Source organism: Chionomys nivalis, chromosome 14, assembly GCF_950005125.1.
Source record: "Chionomys nivalis chromosome 14, mChiNiv1.1, whole genome shotgun sequence".
In the NCBI taxonomy this organism is placed as follows: Eukaryota; Metazoa; Chordata; class Mammalia; order Rodentia; family Cricetidae; genus Chionomys; species Chionomys nivalis.
In genome coordinates this window covers 5573838-5594400 of record NC_080099.1, presented here as the reverse complement: position 1 = coordinate 5594400, position 20563 = coordinate 5573838, and the positions used below count along the sequence as shown (strand labels likewise).

General features: G+C 50.3%; 1 protein-coding gene across 4 annotated transcripts in view; it reads left to right on the top strand.

Moving 5' to 3' along the window:
- Nucleotides 1-20563, top strand: part of Znf516 (zinc finger protein 516) — an 88588-nt gene that overhangs the window by 33780 nt on the left and 34245 nt on the right. For all 4 annotated transcript variants that reach the window (XM_057788840.1, XM_057788841.1, XM_057788838.1 and 1 more), the window contains exon 2: nucleotides 11884-13822. In XM_057788840.1, coding sequence (XP_057644823.1) covers nucleotides 12043-13822 — 1780 coding nt within the window. In that variant the 5' untranslated portion in view covers nucleotides 11884-12042. The remainder of the gene's footprint in view (nucleotides 1-11883; nucleotides 13823-20563) is intronic.

Genomic DNA, 20563 nt, shown 5'->3' with positions numbered 1-20563 from the left:
GGACCCGCTTCTCTTCTGGGTTCTTCCAGTGGATGTGATTGCACATTGGTAAGGACCATGCACAGGCAGTGGCTTGCCCATTACCACCACCAGAGGAAAGCAGCCTGGGCATCCGTGACCCCCATCACACTGACCTTTTGAAAGGTTTCCTTTTAGGTGGCTTTTCTCTAAGGACTTGGGCGCTTCAGGAAGAGCAGCTGCTAGCAGTGCCTGTGTTGTGAGGGAGTTGACCTTTACACGTTCAGCCCGTGTAATGGAGAGGGTGTCTGCGGTACTGATGCTGTGTGGACTGGCAGGGTGGTGAGGAGACCCTCAAGCTTCCCATTGGGAAGGCAGCTTGAAGTGCAGAGGCAGCTTCTTTCTGGAGCCCAGTTCTGGATTCATGTGTTTTGGGAAAGGACATCTTCAGGGTGAAGAAGTCGAATGGTCAGCACCTTTCCATGCACAAGACCCAATGAGGGGCAGGTTGTAATGAAACTGTGTGTGTGTGTTTGTGTACACATGCACATGCTGATGTGAGCCCATGTAGAGGCCGGAGGTTAACTTTGATGTCTTCCTCAAATGCTCTTTGCTTTTTGAAACAATGTCTGTCCTTGCACGTGGAGCTCCCCACTTTGCCCAGGCTCTGTGGTGAGTGGGACCCAGCCATCTTCCTGTCTCTATCTTCCTCTGCTAGGATTATAGACAATGCACTACTAAACCCAGCTTTTTTCACATGGATGCTGGGGGTCCGAACTCAGGCCCTCATGCTTGTGTGGCAAACCCTTTACTGGCTGAGCCGTGCTCTTAGCCCTTGGCTCTGGTTTTGAAAGACGTCGTCCGACTTAGTTTCCCATAGAGATTTGAGAACGAATTCAGGAAACTACCCTGACTGTGAGAGCGTACGGTTTGCATGTCTGCAATGGAGATGTCTGGTGAACGAGAGAATGAGGAGTGCAGTTTCCCATCAAGAAATTCTACAAGGGAGATTCTTGTCCACCAGGAACATGTCTGCTCTCTGTGTTAACATATAGTTATCATACCGGCTCTCCTGTGAGGACTCGAGGTTCTTTGTTTGCTCTCCGTGGTTACACGGATGGGCTGTTCCCTCCTCTGGTGTTGCGTCAACTTAACTCATCAGGGACAAGCCTGAGACCCATGGTTTTCCATTCTGTGGCTTTCCCTTTTGCAGACAGAGCAGGCAGAGCCAGGCCTTACTGCACTCTCTAATGGACACAGACTTAGGGCAAAGTTGATTTCTGCAAAGCAAAATCAACTCAGTAGGAAATGAAGCAGGAAGCTGAAAGCAGTGCCATGATACCTGTGGGCAGGAATGGCTTGACTTTGGGGCTTTGGCGCAGAGCTGAGAAGCCCACAGCACGCGTGTGAAGTCACGGTTCCCAGACGGATGTGTTGAATTGTGTGTCTTTGGTTGTATTCTTGCACAGACGTGTGGTGGCTCAGTTAAGACTTCATGTTCAGTACTGGTGGTTCACGCGAATACACAGTTGGAGCATCATGGGCTGGAAGCCTTGCTGGGGAGAACCACCTGAACATGCTCTGCATGCATCGTGTCTCCTTACAGATGAGACCGGCTCATCCTCCTGGAGACAGCCCTGCACATTCATCCCGGAGCCCCAGCAGGGAGGAGAGTCTACAAGCAGAGTGGCTTCTTCTCCTGTTGCTTCATGTTTACTGGAGAATCACGTGTGGCAGCTCAAACAGATACTCAGTTTGGCAGACGCCGGGCATTGGGTTCTTTTAGTCTCCAGTGCCAGGTTTGGCAGGTTAACTGCCCACTGTCTTGCTTCTGTCTTCTGTAGAGAAGAACATCTTACATAGACAGCCACATAGCATCTCTCCATTCAACAAGTGCCTGTATTAAGTGGTGAGCTTGAATGACTTTCTCTGTTACCAGCTAGGGGTGTGTGGTTGTTCCTACAAACACTCATACGTTAGTCATAGTCATGAACCGCACAGAATCATGCCTGTGAACAGGCATGGCCTGTTGAGTATGGCAGAGATCCAGCAGCTCCACCTCCAGGCCCCACCTTGCCGGATGCAGGATGCTTCCATTTCATCTCTGTCTCCTAGCAGCACCCTGCACATCTGTCACAGCATTTGCATTGGACAAATTAGAGAGGAGGAATCCAGGACTGTGTGTCCCCCTGCGTGCAGGGAGGGAAGTGGTGGTGTCCACTAGATGTGTGCACCACTAAATGACATGTGCTTACAGCAGTCCTGACCTTATGGCAGAGGGGCCGTCCTTATGCAGTCACACGGTTGATGACACGGTTTGGGGTTCTTGGAAAATGTTTGCGAGCCTGGCGTGATTGACATGAGCCAGTGTCATCCTAAGATACGCCATCTAGCCTTCCATGTGTCAGCTCCTGCTCCGGGTCCACAGAAAGCACTTCTCTCTAGGTCGGTGTTTGTCAGCCTTCCTAATGCTGCGACCCTGGAATACAGGATGTTGTGGTGACCCCAACCATAAAACTACTTGCGTTGCTACTTCATAACTGACTTTTTTACTGTGAGGAATTGTAATGGAGACATCTGTGCTCTCCCGTGGTCTTAGGTGATCCCATGAAAACATGTTTGACTCCCCTATCCCCAGAGGGTTTGTGACACAAACGTTGAGAATCACTGCTCCAGGGGCTCACACGGTGGAGCTCAGCCCCTGGAAACTTAAAAAAAAAAACAAAACAAAACTTATGTGCGCTTTCACTAAGAAACTGTTGCTCCCTAGAGCACAGTCTTACTTTTGCGAGGTCAGTGCCATTCTGTGTACAGCCTTGCCGTCACTTTCATGGAGAACACAGCGGAGCCTTCCAGAGTTACGGCAGCATTCGGCTTGCTGAGTTTTTGGTTCCTAGTAAGGAACCACATTTCGTTCCCAATGCTAGAGCTTTCCACAGCGCCGGTAAACGTGTCCGAAGGTGTATTTTTGGAGAGGGAGAGCAGGGTAAATCCCATAAAATGTGACTTCAGGAATCAGTCTTTGTAAACATTCTCTGAAGGATTACCCTCCCGTAGGGCTCCGGCTGCTTTGCAGAAGGGCTGTGCATGTCAGTGATAAACCGGGTTGTCGCCACTCTTGGCCGTCCTCAATCTAGAACATTTAAGTGGGTGTAGTATTTGCACTATATGTTTAGCTAAGCGTTTTGGGAGATCATTCCTTCGGTGATTTCGGGGTATATTGATTGGTGTTTGCATAACGGCAAACAAAATCTTAAGACCTTCTCAGCCGTTTTACCAAAATGCCTTTAATTAAGAGCATAGCTTGCTTGCATCAGGTGTCTGAGTTCTTTCTTTGATGTCTGTGAAACTGATTGCCGGAGAGTTTGTTTTAGTCATGAGCTGGTAAGGAAGGGATTTCTTTTGGCGTGGGGGGTGTCTCCTACACACTGGCCCGCCTCCTAGGTAATGGTTAGTGGGAAGCTCAGCAGCTTAGTGCGGGATGTTGTCTGCTTCCTGCTCCAGTTCGTGAAGGTGGTGGTGACGGAGGCTGTTCCCCACACAGAAAGGCGCTTGAGATAACGTCAGCTGGATTGTATCAGCAGCAGCTGCGTGGTGGTCAGGTGAGAGGCTACAGCTAGAGCAGTGTCTGTGAAGTTGGGCAAGCGCCTGTTGCTTGGGGTAAGTGACATAGTCCATTGTGGAAACATTGTAGCGAAAGTGCATTTTACCCTCCACTGATAGGAAAGGGGGATTTCTGTGAGGTTGTTTGCTGACAGTTTCTGAAACAATTTGAAGAAGATGTTTGTTAGACACCAGGGTAGGGAGGGTTCTCTATCAGTCAGCCTCTGTGAGAAATCTCTCAGCCATGTTTAAACCGGAATATTCTTGAAGTTTCGTGAAGGCTTCCTGATTTCTGACATTGGTTTTAAAAATAGAGGTTTATGGATTTTCATGTTTTTCCCCCACTTCTCCAGTTTTCAGCTCTCCTGAGGTATTTGCAGCATTGGTCTTACTGGTGGTGAGGGATGATGCCGAAGTCGGAAAGACCGGCCGGTGCCACAGTGCGGGGAGCCCAACTGTCTTAGGGACGCTTTTGAAGAAATAGCAGATGCTCCGTCCAGGCTGTCCAGAGAGGGTGCTGGTGCAGGTCTCAGAGCCAGGAAGTGGGGCCCTTCACAGGCTATAGGCTCTGCCCTCAGGCCACAATGCTGCCCCACGTGGCCTGGGAGAGCCTCGCGGAGCAGCCTGGTGCCTGCTGCCCTGGCTGTGCTGGCTTTGAGGTGTTTACTTTCCTAGTGACAAGTCACTGATATAAGACCCCAAAACTAGCAGATAGTGCACAGATAGTGCACAGCTAGTCCCAGGAATGTGTTAATTTCAGAGCAGCACAGACGGTAGGCGATCTTACACATTGATTCAGAACTCCAGCCCTGTGTCCTATGAAAGTCTCTGCTTGCTGTCGTGACGGTGGTAGGTAGTGTTAATGACTAGGGAAGGGTGTCCATTGTTGTTTACTCTTGAGCTTCTCTGGGTGTGACCCTTGACCCTTGGTTTCTCAGCTGTGACTACCCATCTTCATATTAAGGGAAAGAACCCAGAGGTTTCTTGCCCCTCCTTTTCTTTTCTTTTCTTTTCTTTTCTTTTCTTTTCTTTTCTTTTCTTTTTTTTTTCTCAAAACACTTATTTATTTGTATGTGCATGTCATCAGAGGCCAGAAGAGGGCGCTGGATCTCCTGGAGCAGACAGCTTTGAGTCACTCTGTGGGTGCTAGGAGGACTTGAACCCTGGTCCCCTGCAAGGACAGTAAGTTCTCCCATTTGCTGAGCCGTCTCTCAGCCCAGATGCTCTGCTTTGAGACAGTGACTGCAGTTACTTTTGTCCTGAGCAAAGGCTTTCTCCTCGGACTTGTGTCTGGAAGATGGAGTGTTTCTTCTGTTTGGAACAAGGATTTTATTTGGCTTTTTGTTTGTTGAAAGGCAACTTACAGGCAGAGGAATCCCAATTAGACCACATCGTATTTTTACTGTGACCACACATAGTATCCACTGCCCTGGTCTGAGGTGTAGAACTTGCTAGAAATAGAAGGTCCATGGATTCACAGACAGTAGAGTGGATGCTTCGCTGTATCTGTGGACTGGTGTGATAGTACTTGCTTTAATTTGTTTGGGGTTTGCTAAAATTTAAAGGAAAGTCTTGTTGAAGACAACTACATTCTACCCTCCACCCCTCCTTTCCAGATGAAGCGTAGCTGAAGCACACTGGCAAAAAGAGTCCTGGCTGTCCTGGAACTCGCTCTGTAGACCAGGCTGGCCTTGAACTCACAGAGCTCCACCTGCCCCTGCCCCCGGAGTGCTGGGTGCTGGGATTAAAGGCTTACGCCACTGCCTGGCAAAATGAGCATTTTTTTTTTAAACATAAACACCCAGGCTTCTTGTTCTCTGATGCCTCTAAGCAGTGCGCTGCTCTCCGCAGTTGGCTGTGGGTCCGTGTCCTGTGAAGGAGGTAGGAGGAGGGCATTCATGAACCCAGCGGCTGCATTCAGGTCTTCTGTTAGAATGGAAAGGACTCCTGTTCATAACGGATTCTTGCTGGTCTGAGGACACAGAAGCCCGCAGACCCTGCCCTGCGGCCTGCACACTCCGGAACAGTGAATGCATCCCTTCATGAACCTCTGAGAGACCCTAGTCTGGGGACACTGAACCACAGTTGTTAATCTGGTGCAGACTGGTTTGCGAGGAGAGGGACTCTTCATTGTTGTTGGGGACTTTCCCCCATTTGTTCAGATAATACGTGTTTTGTCTGCAGGAGTCAGATAAGCTTGCCCAAGATGTTAATGATGTATTTTAATTCATGGCTCATAATTCTGCAGTGTGACTTGCGAGGCCCTTCCATTGTCTTCGGGAGAACAAGCCCACAGTGTCCTGCGGTACAGACCGGCAGCTCCCACATAGTGTGTGGGGTGTGCTGGGCCCTGTACCCGCTCCAGCTCCTGGAGTTCCCGGAACTGCCCAGAGGCACGCCAAGCATAGCTCCCTGCCATGTCTGACGCGTCTCCCAGAGCCTCTGTAGACAAACTTATTACTCTTCAGCCTTCTCTAGGCTAAACTGCGTTACAAACTGATAGGCGGGTAGGGACATTGCCCTGCCCCTCTGACCCCCTGCAGCCCACGTTCCTGATGCTGTCCTCTGTCCACAGAGGAGGGAGCACATGGCCATGTCCCCACAGCAGGCCTTTAGCACTGGCAGGGACCAGTTCCTCTTAGAAGCCCAGCTTCTTTCTAGGAGAGACTTCAAAAGCACACATACAAGTCACCTGGCCTTGGGGAGGTCAGAGCCGTGTAGAGCCCGGTGGGGTTAATGAGTGAATTGGAACTGAACGAGTTTTAAACTAGACAGGTCTTTGAAGGCAGCAGGCTCCGGCTTCATCTCCAAGCCAGCAGATCTAACAGAGTTCCAGTCTCACTTCCCAGCGAACAAGTCAGATGGAGTCTGAGTCCTCTCCCCTTCAGAATGGGTTGAGGGAGGCCTAGTCCCCCACCAGCAGGTAAGATGGGGTCTTAGTCTCTTCCCCCCACACAAGCAGGACAGTTGGAGTACTAGTCCCCCCCCAAGCAGTTAAGATGGGGACCTAGTCTCCCTGCCAAGCAGGTCAGATGGAGCCCTACTACACCCCCCCACAGAAGGTCATATGGAGCCCTAGTTCCCCCTCCACCAGGAAGTCACATGGAGCCCTAGTCCCCTCCCAGGAAGTCATATGGGGTTCTAGTCCCCTCCCAGGAAGTCATATGGGGTTCCAGTCCCCCCACACCAGCAGGCCGGATGGAGCAGGTCCTGATGTGCAGAGCCCAGCAACACTGCAGTCTCAGATGCAGTCCCTCAGAAGAGCTTGTCAGTGCTCACAAATGGTGCATCACTCCATCTGGGCCTTCTAGAAACGTCTCTCGGTCCTCTCAGCGCATGGCAGGCATGCTACCCTCCCTCGCCTTGCCTTGCTCAGTTCCTGTTCGTCCCAGCATGCTCAGCTCGTCTAGGACCTCTTCTGATGGCTGCCCTAGATGGGTGCTTGGCAGTTGGGGACCACGCCATCAGTCCTGGGGTACTGGGAGTGACTCTGCCTCTCGTGTTATTCTGTAACTGGCCTCTATCATATTCCCTCTTCATGGACATCTAGGGGTTTACTTTGGGGTGCTTACTCCCCGTATCCATAGAGTGACCCCAGGCGCACTGGTGTCACTGATGCCCAGAGCAAGGATGAGTGGGGGGTGATGTGCCTGTGCTGTGGGGCTGTAGGGCTCCTCATCAGGAGGATCCATGGTTGGCATGGTATCCAGAAGTTAACTCTGTTTCCAGTCTGTGGAGTTTGATACCCAGGCAGTGCAGCTACTTCGCCTGATGGAGCTGGTTGGGTGATGTGGGGAACTGGAGAAACTCTCTGTGTGGGGTGTTGCCGCCTGGTGGCCTCAGATCCAGAGAGAGTCACTTGACCTACCTATGTCACCTGGGTGATCGAGGGGCAGAAGAAGCTGGGGTGCGACAGCTTGGTGCTGTCAGACCTGGGCAGTGATGTTTATGTAATTTTCTTAAAAGTCCAGTCATCCATTCCCGTTCTCTCCATCTCTGTCATATCTAAGACACATTAATATTTTACTTTCCCCTATTTAACACAGTAAATCTGATTATTCAGCTTTTATAAAGTGAAACACACTATTTAGAAATTATAAACAGCCCCCCCCCTTTCTCTTTTTGGTTTTTCAAGAAAAGGTTTCTCTTGTCCTACAGCTCACACTGTAGACCAGGCTGGCCTCAAACTCAGAGATCTGCTGCCTCTGCTTCCCAAGTGCTGGGATTAAAGGTGCGCACCACCACCACCCGGCTACAAAGCACTTTCTAGAAAGCAACTTCACCCTAACTGGTTCTCTGCACCTTGGAGAAACTTGCACATAGAGCAGAACCCCCTGGAAATCTATTTTAAGACGCCAGAAGAGCCAGAACAATTTGTTAAAGCCTTGCCTGTCTAGTTCTGAGTTTCAGCTGAGGAAGAATGGGTATACGCTGTCCAAAACCTGCAGTGTTTCTCGTGCGCCCTGGTGTCCTTACAGCAGCAGAACACACCACCCCGTGCCTCCTCCTCATGCTTGTGTGGCTCTGGACACCTCTGTCACCCTCGTCTAGGTAGCAAGTTAGCATGTATTTGCTGGTTACTTGCAGGTTGATGTGTTTCATGGAAGCCCCAGCTAGCCAGATGGTGCTGACTAGTCACAGGGTACAGTGTGTGTGTGTGTGTGTGTGTGTGTGTGTGTGTGTGTGTGTGTCACTGCCTGTTGGGTAAGAATGTGGTAGGTAAATCACTGGAGACTGTCCTAGCTGTTGAGGCCTTGGGCTTTAAGGACAGAGGTTGGTATGGGTGCAGCCCTGTGGTTGCTTCATCTCGTCGTCAGGGTTCTGAGATCAGTATCTCTGGTCAGTTTTGCAGCTGGCATTCTTGATTAATAGCAGTTTGCACCTGTAGGCAAAGGAACAAGTATAGTCTGTTGGGTTGGCCCCTAAGGGACCCTATGAGGGTCTGTGGTGGAATTAGTTCTTGACAAGGCCTGCATTAGGAGGAACCAGGCCTCTGTGTCAGAGCGGCTAGGTCTCCATGCAGCTCCTTAGGTAATGGTGTCTGGTCTCGGCTGTGTGCACTGTGCACTCTGCACTTCATATGACTGCAGTTTCTCTTTAGCGCCATTAGTGCTCAGAAATCCAACCTGGCTGGTTCTCCTGGGCTTTGTTTCAGGGCTGCTTATTGAGGGCCTGGTGGGCAGTAGGCAGAAGGCTGTCCCGTCTGCCTATGGTCCTGAGGCCCTTCTCTGAATGAATGATGTCTTGTTCATTACAGTGCCTGACTTGATGGCCCTAGGTAGAGAGCTGTAAGCTAATTTTGGAGATGGCTAGGTAGAAAATGGCAGCTGCCCACCACCCGCCCCAGTCTCTGAGGGCAGGTGTCCCACTGTGACGGGTTGGGGTGGTTGGAGTCAGACCAAGCTTTGAGATGATAAGGAGGAGAGAGACGGGCACATGTCAGTGGTTTAGCAGAACAACACAGATCCCTTTCGGTCCTCTGGGTACACACAGCTCTGTCCTGTCATCCCAACGGGGTGGGGCACGGGAGAAGGTGACGGGGAGAGGACAGCACTAGCCGTGCGGTGCTGCCGTAGAGGCAGGATTCCATACCACATGTCTGTAGCTGAGGCTGCATGGGTGTCATCTACAGAGGGCATGTGGGTTACGACATGGGCACTTCAGGTCTTTCTGCTGTAACTGTTCCCTGCAGGCTACCTCTGTGGTCCCTGCTTGCCTTGTTCCTGTCTTTTCTGTGTCTTTCCTGAGGCTGTGGCATGTGACCGTATAATTCTCTTGGGTAGCTGGATGGCATTGAGCACCCTTGACAGACACGTGTTAGTTAGTATACGGAGTCTGAAATACCTTCAGGTCCATTCACATCCAAGATTTGTTTTCTTCCCCATAATTTATCACTATATAATTCTTTAAATGTACAAGATTTTTATACCCTATTTGGTCCTTAAGTTACATGTAAATAATTTTTTATCTATATTTTTATATTTTCTCAATGAGCATTTTCAGGAGTACTGAAGTAATGTCTGGGAAAAGGTGGTACTTTCTAGGTATTATTTGCCTTTTATATTAATTTATATATAATATATCATTGTAAATAGCAATACAGCCATATAAAACTTATTGATAAAACTATTTAAATACACTTGTCATTGAGACAGGGTCAAGATCACTTGTTTATCCATTTTGAGAAGTTTATATTTTTGCTTTACATTTGGGGCCAGTGAACTTTGGGCTTTGTCCCTGCTGTTAGGAAGTCTGTGGAGGAGCCAGGAAGGCATGCCTTTCAGGAGGCTGCCAAGCTTAGCCTGCCTGTGTTCATTTTGTTGTCCTAGAGATCTGTAGGGGGAGAGCTGCCCAGCCTGGCCTCATTTAGGTTGCTTGGGGACCTGTCGAGGGCACTGCCCAGCTTGACTTGCTTGTGTTCATTTGGGTTCCTTCTACACCTATAGAGGGCGCTGCCCAGCTTGGCTTGCCTGTGTTCATTTGGGTTCCTTCTAGACCTGTAGAGGGCGCTGCCCAGCTTGGCTTGCCTGTGTTCATTTGGGTTCCTTCTAGACCTGTAGAGGGCGCTGCCCAGCTTGGCTTGCCTGTGTTCATTTGGGTTCCTTCTAGACCTGTAGAGGGCACTGCCCAGCTTGACTTGCCTGTGTTCATTTGGGTTCCTTCTAGACCTGTAGGGGGTGCTGCCCAGCTTGGCTTGCCTGTGTTCACTTAGGTTCCTTTGAGACCTGTAGGGGGCGCTGCCCAGCTTGGCTTGCCTGTGTTCACTTAGGCTCCTTGGAGACCTATAGGGGGCGCTGCCCAGCTAGGCTTGCCTGTGTTCACTTAGGTTCCTTGGAGACCTGTGGGGGGTTTCTCTCCTGCATGTTTAAGCATGTGCTCTGACAGCAGGCTCTGGAGGGGAAAGCCCTTCCAACGGACGCAGCAGCTGTTCTGTGGCAGGCAGTCATGTCCCGGTCCATCTCCTCACAGTTCCTGCCAGCCCTGGGTGGTCTGGGCTTTCTCCTCATCTCCATCTGTGTTTTAAGGTCACTCTCAGATTTCTACCTTGTGGAGTGTTTGTGGTCATGTGGCACTCAGAATCCCCAGTTCCTGAGAGGATGCCTGGATGATGCTTGCTATATCCAGTGACTTGCAGCAGTGCTCCCTCTATTGGTTGATGGTTTTCTTCTGGGCTTATCTCAGCAAATGGGTTCAGGGGATGCCCAGAGCAGGCAAGGAACTGGTACCTAAGGGTCTTTGGAGTGCTTGATTAAGACAGGTGTGAGCACACTGCTAGACGAAAATGGAAACTCGGCATGTCATTTGTGTTCTGTAAAATGTTGCATTGTGAAGTGTGTGTGTGTGTGAGAGAGAAGGGAGGAGAGGGAGGGAGGAAGGGAGGGAGGAAGGGAGGGAGGGAGGGAGGGAGGGAGGAGTCTCGGCACCATATCCCTATCTGCACCGAACATAGGAGGCCAGGGTTGGGTGGCTGTCGTGTCGTGGGTAGGACCCAGGGAGGAACCTATTTCTTATTCTCTGGTGGGTGGATAGGTGTGGAATTGGTGTGATCACACAGTGTGTGGACTTACAAGGGTTGGGTCTCTTTTGGTCATTGTTAGGGCTAGAGTTTGAATCTGACCCATGAGGACACAGTGAGCCAGCAAGGAAACCACACAACCTTTTGGTTGAAGGGGTTCTTCCTGCAATTAGGACTCAGTACCGTGGCTGCAACTTGGGGTTCCTTGGAACATGGGAGCAAGGAGTCAGGTGGGAAGGAAACTAGGCTGGGCCAGCTAAACATGGTAGCGTGATCTGTGGCTGTGCTTGTAACCACACAGAGACAGAGGAGCTGCCACAGAGGATCTGGTTGCCGTGGCCTCTGGATTTGGGCGTTCCTATGTTCCTAGTTGGGGGGCTTGCCTCTCCAGTGGTGAAACCAGCCGTATGCTCTTCAGCTCCTGTCAACTGTTCAGCCCTGAGGCACAGGGACCATGGGCTCCAGATTCAGCCGGACTCTGCTGCTCCATCTTTTTTACTCTGACCCTCTGCCCTTATTGCCTTACATCCTCTTGTGCAAAAATCTGCATTTCTCCATGCCTGTAAACGGTGTTATGTAGTTTCTTTTGGTGGGGTTGTGGTAGAAGTCACTTCCTTTAGCGTGAACTATTAGTTTTAACTACGGGGCGAAGGGCTCGGCATTCACCTGTTTGCATTTCCATGAGCATCCTTTCTCTTCGGTTCAGATAGATTTTCATGGTGGAGTATGCAGAGCTGACCACAGACAATGCTGTGTGCTTGATAATACAGGATGCTGTATTTACGGGGCTTTTGTCTCTGTTACAGGTGCTTGCTGCTGTCTGCTGCATCCCAGAACATGCACCCACTCATCACAAGTACCTCCCTCCCCTCTGGGCAGCAGGAGCCCCTCTGAAAATGGAGAGATAAGACCCACCTCCAGGCCCTCACGACACAAGGCTGTGCTCTGACACCCGCATTGTCCTAATGGATCGCAGCAGAGAGGCCGAGATGGAGCTGAGGAGGGGACCCAGCCCACCCAGGGCTGGCAGGAGCCATGAGGTGGATGCAGACAAGGCTGCGTGCCACAGCTGCTGCATCTGTGGCAAGAGCTTTCCGTTCCAGAGCTCGCTGTCACAGCACATGCGCAAGCACACGGGAGAGAAGCCCTACAAGTGCCCCTACTGTGATCATAGGGCTTCTCAGAAGGGCAACCTCAAGATTCACATCCGCAGCCACCGCACGGGGACTTTGATTCAGGGGCACGAGCCAGAGGCAGGCGAGGCTCAGCTGGGTGAGATGCGTGTCTCCGAGGGCCTGGATGGGTGTGCCAGTCCTACCAAGAGCACCTCAGCCTGCAACCGCATGCTGAACGGGGCTGTGCCGATGGACAACAGCAAGATTCTGCTCAGGAGCAGCCGTAAGGAGGCGGAGGGTGCCGCCGGTGCCCAGGAAGACGCCGAGGCCATGGTGCAGTGTTCCTTCTGTAAGAGCCGGTTTGAAAGGAAGAAGGACCTGGAGCTGCACGTGCACCAGGCCCACAAGCCGTTTAAGTGCAGGCTATGCAGCTTTGTCACCTTAAGGGAGGAGTCTCTGCTGAGCCACATCGAGAGGGACCATATCACCGCACAGGTGCCCAACGGCAGCAGCGAGGCCTGTGTGGAGAATGGCAAGCCCGAGCTGAGCCCTGGGGAGTTTCCATGCGAGGTGTGTGGCCAGGCCTTCAGCCAGACCTGGTTCCTGAAGGCGCACATGAAGAAGCACCGGGGCTCCTTCGACCACGGCTGCCACATCTGTGGCCGGAGATTCAAAGAGCCTTGGTTCCTCAAGAACCACATGAAGGCTCACGGACCCAAGGCAGGAAGCAAGAACAGGCCCAAGAGTGACCTGGACCCCATTGCCACCATTAACAATGTGGTGCAGGAGGAGGTCATCGTTGCTGGCCTGTCCCTCTATGAGGTCTGCACAAAGTGCGGGAACCTGTTTACAAACCTGGACAGCTTGAATGCCCATAACGCCATACACCGCAAAGTTGAAGCCAGCCGGACACGAGCCCCGGCTGAGGAGGGGGACACAGAGGGCCCCCTGGACACCAAGCAGTTCTTCTTACAGTGCCTGAACCTGACACCATACGTGGCTGGTGACGTGTCCCCCAGCGGGCAGGCTGGGCGGCGGGTGGCCGAGTTGGACCCCGTCAACAGCTATCAGGCCTGGCAGCTAGCCACCAGGGGCAAGGTGGCTGAGCCGGCCGAGTACCTCAAGTACGGGACCTGGGACGAAGCGCTGGCAGGGGATGTAACCTTTGACAAGGACAAGCGTGAATATATCCTGGTGAGCCAGGAGAAACGCAAGCGTGAACAGGACACCCCTACTACCCAGGGCCCCCCCAGGAAGAGGGCCAGTGTACCTGGGGACCCCATGCTTTCTGGCCACCTTGACCCCAGGCCGGCCTCACGTCCCAACCGCAGGGCTGCGGCCACTACTGGCCAGAGCAAGTCCTCCGAGTGCTTCGAGTGCGGCAAGATCTTCCGCACCTACCACCAGATGGTGCTCCACTCCCGTGTGCACCGCCGTGCACGCCGGGACAGGGATCCTGAAGGGGACCGGGCAGTGCGTGCCCGCTGTGGCTCACTCAGCGAGGGGGATTCAGCTTCCCAGCCAAGCAGTCCCGGCTCAGCCTGTGCCATCGCTGACTCCCCAGGCTCTGGGCTGGCCGAGGAGGCGGTGGATGACAGTGGTGAAGAGGCTGTGCCCGAACCCGCACCAGGTGAGCAGGTGGACGTGGGTGGGTCAGGTTTGAGTAGTCATGGAACCCTTCTCTCAGCTGCCCTTGTACCCAGGCAGCTCTTGCTGCAGGGACTGCATTCTCAGGTGCGCCTATGCTTTGGTGACCTTGTACCCTATTTCTGTCCTGGCTCAGAGTTCTGTATCCCAGCGAGCATGGATTCGGGCATCCTGCACCTAGTAGTCCTAGAGTTTGCAAAGGTGCAGCTGACACTGTCAGGTCCTCTTCTTTCTCCTTTTTGCTGCTTACCTACAAATGCTGCATTAACGTACATTTGGCTTCTTGAGTCTATGGTCTCTTCTGGGTGTCTGGAATCTCTAAGGCGTGAATCCTAGACTCCTATGAAATGGCTTTCTCGTCTCTGCGTCTATCAGAACAGAGTTCTCACTATGTCACAAATACACACACACTTGTGCATGCTCCACATGCACACAGAGAGACACTACATATAAACACTCAAAACATACACATACTTGTTCATGTGCAAAACATGTGCATATACCTGCACATGTGTATATCATACACATACATGACACACATTGCTGGAAGCGTGTCATAGGTAGCGTGGCCCCCACAAGCTCATATATTTGAAGCTAAGTCATCAGGGAGTGGCACTGTTTGAAAAGGATTAGAAGGGGTGGTCTTATCGGAGTGGGGGTGGCCTTGTAGGAATTGTGTCACTGGGGGTGGGCTTTGAGGTTTCAGAAGCTTATGCCAGGCCTAGGCTCTCTCTCTCTCTCTTTGGCCCCTCGCTCAGGATGTAAAGCTCTCAGTTCCAGTACCATGCCTACCTGATTGTCACCATGCTCCCGCTATGTAAGAAAGCCTTGAGTCAAATGCTTCCTTTTATAAGAGTTGCTATGGTCATAGTGTCTCTTCACACAATAGAGCAGTGACAAGACAGACACTGCAAACACATGTATACAGGCACACATGCAAATACATAAACATGGATAATGTCCATGTGTACACATCACATTCAACATACCATACATCCACAAGTATACACTTACTCTAAACAAACAAACATACAAATATACATAAATATGGACATGCATACATCATACAGGCATGGAGACACTACACATAGATACCTCAGGCACACATATAAAAACACATTCATACATACAAGCCTGCATGTGCACATACATGCATATATCACACAAATGCAAGGAAGCACAAGTAGACACAGAAATACACATATTACTTGCATATGCCCAGTAAGCACACATGCATAAGCACACATAAACGTGTACACATCACAACACATGTACAAACATGGTGAGATCATAAACACACAACATGCATTACAAGTAGAGATCATAAACACACAACATGCATTACATGTGGAGATCATAAACACACAACATGCATTACATGTAGAGATCATAAACACAACATGCATTACATGTGGAGATCATAAACACACAACATGCATTACATGTGGAGATCATAAACACACAACATGCATTACATGTAGAGATCATAAACACAACATGCATTACATGTGGAGATCATAAACACACAACATGCATTACATGTGGAGATCATAAACACACAACACTTGTTGATGCATAGTCATACATGCCCGCATATCACATATTTAGCATGCACCGCACACACCATGAGCTTGTTCTTACGCGCGTGCGCGCGCACACACACACACACACACACACACTACACGCTCATGTACACACACTTTCCTCTTCTCCTCTTTTAGTGCCAGACATCTGGGTGGAAGACTAACTTAGAATCTCTGTGTAGTTATAATTAATCCCCTCGGATTCAGGTAACCCTGTGGGCTTAAAGACTGTTAATTGGAACAGATTTCTTTTCAAATAGCAGCCATGAAACTGTTTCTAGATCCCTGCCTTGACATTTTCATAATTTTCCCATTTTTAAAATAAATTTTAAGCATTTTGGTGTTGCCTTTGTTGTTTGTCATGGGCAGCTGCCGTGAAGAGAGGGTGGTGCTCCAGGTGTGGGACCTGTGGCCGCGCACAGCCAGCATGCTCTCTTGAGTGTTGCTTTTACTTGCAGTTGGGCACTCACAGTCAGAGGTGCCCGTGGCAGAGCTGTTGTGTCTGCAGCAGGGAGGAGGGAGGACCTGCATGCTCTCCTTAGACAGATGCTTCTTTTCCCTGCTCATTATTAGATTTATGCACTGTGATTCATACCCGACTGCTGCACTTACATCCACCGAGGCCTCAGACCTGCGCACAGAAGCCAGTTCTCGAGCCCTTGGGGAATTCTGTGTGGAGTCTGAGCATCCGTAGGGACTAGAGAACCAGGGCAGCATGCTGCCTGTCAATCTCATCGTTCCTGGAGCTGGTCACTCATCTCGGGGCGGGGTAGGGGAACAGGTATTGGTGAGAGGGGAGGGCTCATTACCGATGCTCTTCTGTATTCCTCTGGCAGCGTAAGGTGCAAAGTCTGATAAGCTAATGGCAGCCCCGCGTTGGCCTTTTTGAACTTTAACCTCTCCCCTTTATTTTTCATACCTATGAATTTTACTGGCAGTGTTCTGATAACACCGACCATTTTGTCATGTGCATCTTGGGTAAAATATTAGGGAAACACTGTATCTTTTTTCCCATGAGGAGAAAAATTTGTTCTTGTAGCATTAGGGATCAAATAGGTGTGAGGTGAGCACTTCCCAGTGAGTGACCTTGCCAGTGTCTTTATTTTTTGATTCAAGGTCTCACGGAGTAGTGGAGGCAAGTCTTGAACTAACTCTGTACCCAAGCTGGCCTTAAACTTTCAATCCCCCTGTCTCAGCCTCCTGAGTAGCAGAGGTTATAGGCTTTCACCACCCCATCAGAGAGGAGAGCTTTGAACTCTAACCCCCATGCTCTGTGAGTCCGTTCTGAGTGTGCTGTTGTCTGTTCGGAGCCAGGCAGCTGCTGAGCAAGATGAGCTTGGCTTTTCCAAGGTTTAAGTAAATACTTAAACACTCATCTTTGTGTGCTTGCTTGTCTGTATTACGCCATGCCCACAGAGTCCAGAAGAAGCTGTTAGATCTCCTGAAACGAGTTTCAAGTGGTCGTGAGCTTATAGGATGCTAAGGACCGAGCTCTTGTCCTTCATAAGACTAGCCTGTGCTTTAAGTGCTGAGCCATCTCTGCAGCCGCATTTAAAATAATTTTCCCCTTGAGTTTATCAAGTATCAGAGGCCGTTGCCTCCTTTACGGAAGACTGTGAGGATTTCCTCCAGTAAAGTGAGACAGTGGCTCGTGCCGGCCCTGAACTTACCACGTCCCTGAGGGTGAGCCTGAGCTCCTCCTTCTCTGCCTTTTACCTGCTCAGTGCAGCCACGGCAGGCGATCACCTCCACAGCACGTCCATGCATTACTGGGTGTTGAACCCCGAGGATTTGTGCATGCCGGGCAGACACTCAACCACTCAGCCACATCTGCAGCCAGACTCTTGCTTTTAAAAAAAATTAGCTATCTATTATCTGTCTTTCTGTCTATCAAGATATATATGTATATTTTCACATTGTCCTATAAATAGCATGTTGTGTTTGATTTTAGCTGTGAGAGCAGAGAGGTGAGGTTGCACCCATTAGAAAGAAGAGAGATGTGTGTCAGTGGCTCTGTGGGAGCATAACAGTGTTGCAGAGTCTCGTGGATCTGCTGATGTCACTTCCTGTGATTCCCAAGGACAGTGTCTTCCCACCTCAATGCCCAGGCTTCTGCTCATAGGAGCACTTGGTGTGTGACTGAGTTATGGGGTCTTGGCTGCTCCTGAAGGAACATGTCATGTGACTCCTCTCACCCTGTTGGGAAGGTCTGCTGAGGCTTTTGGACCAGCTGTTTTTGAAAAGAAACCTTTGAATGCTTGGGTCTGTATGGTGCCCCTTTCTTGATCTCTCTCTTTTTTTTTTTTTCCCAAACATGCATAGAGCTTTGAAAAATGCTTGCCTGTCTTGCTATTAGGATTGTAAGTCTTTAAATAAGGTATTTTATATTCCCATAAGACATCAGTGGAATGTCCAGCTAGTGTTTGGAAATCAATGATGCAGAGAGTGAAACTCTTAATGAGGCCAGCCTAACATGGCTGTGTTGAAACTGACATCCAGATCTCTGTTAATTCCATTAAATACCATTTGCTCTGCAATTTTGCCTGAATGGTAGTTTTGACATCAAGGAGTTTATGTGGGTGCTGCTTTCTGGATCTGCCTGTAGAGGGCTGTCTTGCTCATGGTGGTTCCTTCTGAACATGAGCCGGACCAGACAGCCAGCATCCCTGATGCATGTGTTAGTGTGTCATTGACACAAGGAGTCCTGGAAAGCTGCTGAGCAGGGCTGTTGAGAAATGACTCAGCACAGGTAGAAACCATACATTTGAAAATCGCAAAAGTTTGTATTTTTAATTAAGAGAGGTACGGGGTATGTACTTAACTATCTAAAACCCCAATATTTATACGCACAAGCACAGCCAGGAGCTCAGAAAACCACCATTTATAATGATAGACCTCCGGTCAGTAGGTGAGCAGGACGCTGTGCAGAGCACGGTGACCAGCAGCCCTTGGAGGGATCGATCGTACGAGTGACAAACGTCCTCTCTTGAGGAGCATTTAGAGTTAGGCCGTCCTGACCTGCAGTCCCATGGACCAGTGCGGTCGTCACAGGTGTCAGCCTGCTTATCCTGCGAAGCAGCTATGATCCTGCTGCTGTCTACACATCACTACATTAGAACACAGTTGACCGCCCTCGTTCTTGTCCGCGGCTGTTGCTCTGGACACGTGTGTGTCTCCTGCTCGGAGCACCTGTCCTTGTATTGCCATTGGATCGTCATAGGTTGGATGTGTGCTGAGTGTGGAGGTGGCAGTTAGAAATAGGCCGTTGGGAACTCTGTCGCTAAGTTCCTATTTGATCTGAAAATGCAGCTGTGTTCTCCTCCCACCCCGTGGGCCACCCACCCTTACCAGTTTATACAGACTGGGATTGCACGTGCTTAAGCTGCTGCCTCTGGCTTTTCTGTGAGACCTGGGGACCTGAAGTCAGGTCGTCAGGCTTGTGTGGCTGGTGCAGCGCCCACTAAACTGTCTCCCAGCCTGCAGAGTTCTTTAAGGAGAATCCACTGGCTGTTCCTGGTAGTGTCGGGAGAATGCCTACTAATGGCGCTCACAGTGATTGGTTCGGAACCTTTGGGTGGAGCCTAAAGCCTGTTCCTGTCAGATGAATCCATTTCTTGGATGGGGCCCGCAGGCTGCAGAGACTTTGTAAGGCCTGCATGTGCACTTTGTCCCTTGGTGTGGTATGTTGTTCAGAGAAGCCCCTACATCTCCATCAGAACCGAGGGTAGGCCCTCCTGAGCCCACTGGAGCTTGTGCACAGGGGGGTGGTGGTGGTGGTGGTGGTGGTGGTGGTGGTGGTGGTGGTGGTGGTGTGTTGGCTCCCCCAGGTGGCCTCTTCCTCCAGGGTGTGGCTCTGCTGTTCCTCAGCTCTGGCAGGAATTGGTGGTGTGTGGTTCGATTGTGGTGTGCATTCATGTGGGAATTATGAATTATTTATTAGGTTTGGATTTTGAATGCTGGAACATTGACTCTCACTGAGTGTTCCATGCTCATGTATGGTCCAAGGTCTTTATATGTAAGTTTAGGGGTTGGTGTGGGGCATTTCTAACTAATTTCCCATGTGCTGGATCTAATCTGAGGCTGGCTTTCCACGAAAGCTTGTAGGAGGCACCCTTTGTTTATACATTGGCGTATGTTTCTGCATATTAAAAAGATTGACAAGCCAGTGGTGGCTTATACCTTTAGTCCCAACATTTGGGAGGCAGGCCCAGGTGGGTGTCTGTGAATCTGAGGCCAGCCTGGTCTACAGAGTGAGGCCCAGGCCAGCCGGAGCTGTACAGTGAGTCCCCGTGTCTTATCAAGATGGAAGAAGGGGCTGATTATAGGACTAGACAGTAGTACGTTTTCCCCTGGCCTCTGCTCGGTTCTGTGTGTGAGGTTAATGCATTAATATACCGTTTTATCCTGCGTTATTTACAGGGGGAAGCCATTGATTTGAAAGAAGTATTTTCGCAGATTAGTAAGACATTTGGACTGGCTGTGAGCTGCCAAATATGCTCATGTAAAGACGTGCCAAGTCTGGGTGTTACTCATGCGCTTGCTTCAACTCCAGAATGATTACTTTCAGCAGTTATGAATAAGCTGTATTCCAAATCTAATGTGGTTTCACTTAATAGCCTAATTGGTTATTGAAATGTGGTGTGTGAATGCCAATTCAGGGCTGTCGTCTGCGAGCTCGCCTCCTATGGAAAACTGTATATATGCAGGAATCTGACACTAGGGACCAGATGAGAATCCATCAGAGTAAAATCTAGCTTTCTGTGCTCAGGACCAGTGATTGAGTCCAGTGTGAAGTCCGTAGGAATAGTTCGTGAAGGGACTGGGCAGTTAGAGAATATCTTTGATATTGAAGTGATGGCTAGGTGTCCAGTCTGACTCTGACTTAGAAAGGGATTTAGGGCCAGTGAGATGACTTAGTGGGTTAAGGCCCTTGCCACCAAACCTGATAGCCCGGGTCGAGTCCCTGTAACCCACATGGTGGAAGGAGGGGACTGACTCCCACAGGCTGTGCTGTGACTTCCACGCGTGTGCTGTGACAAGAATGTATGTGGACACATACGGAGTAAACAAGCGTTTAAAAGAGAGGAATACGGGGACTGTTAGCGTCTGAGAACTGACAGCTACAGGGTTCAGGAGAACAC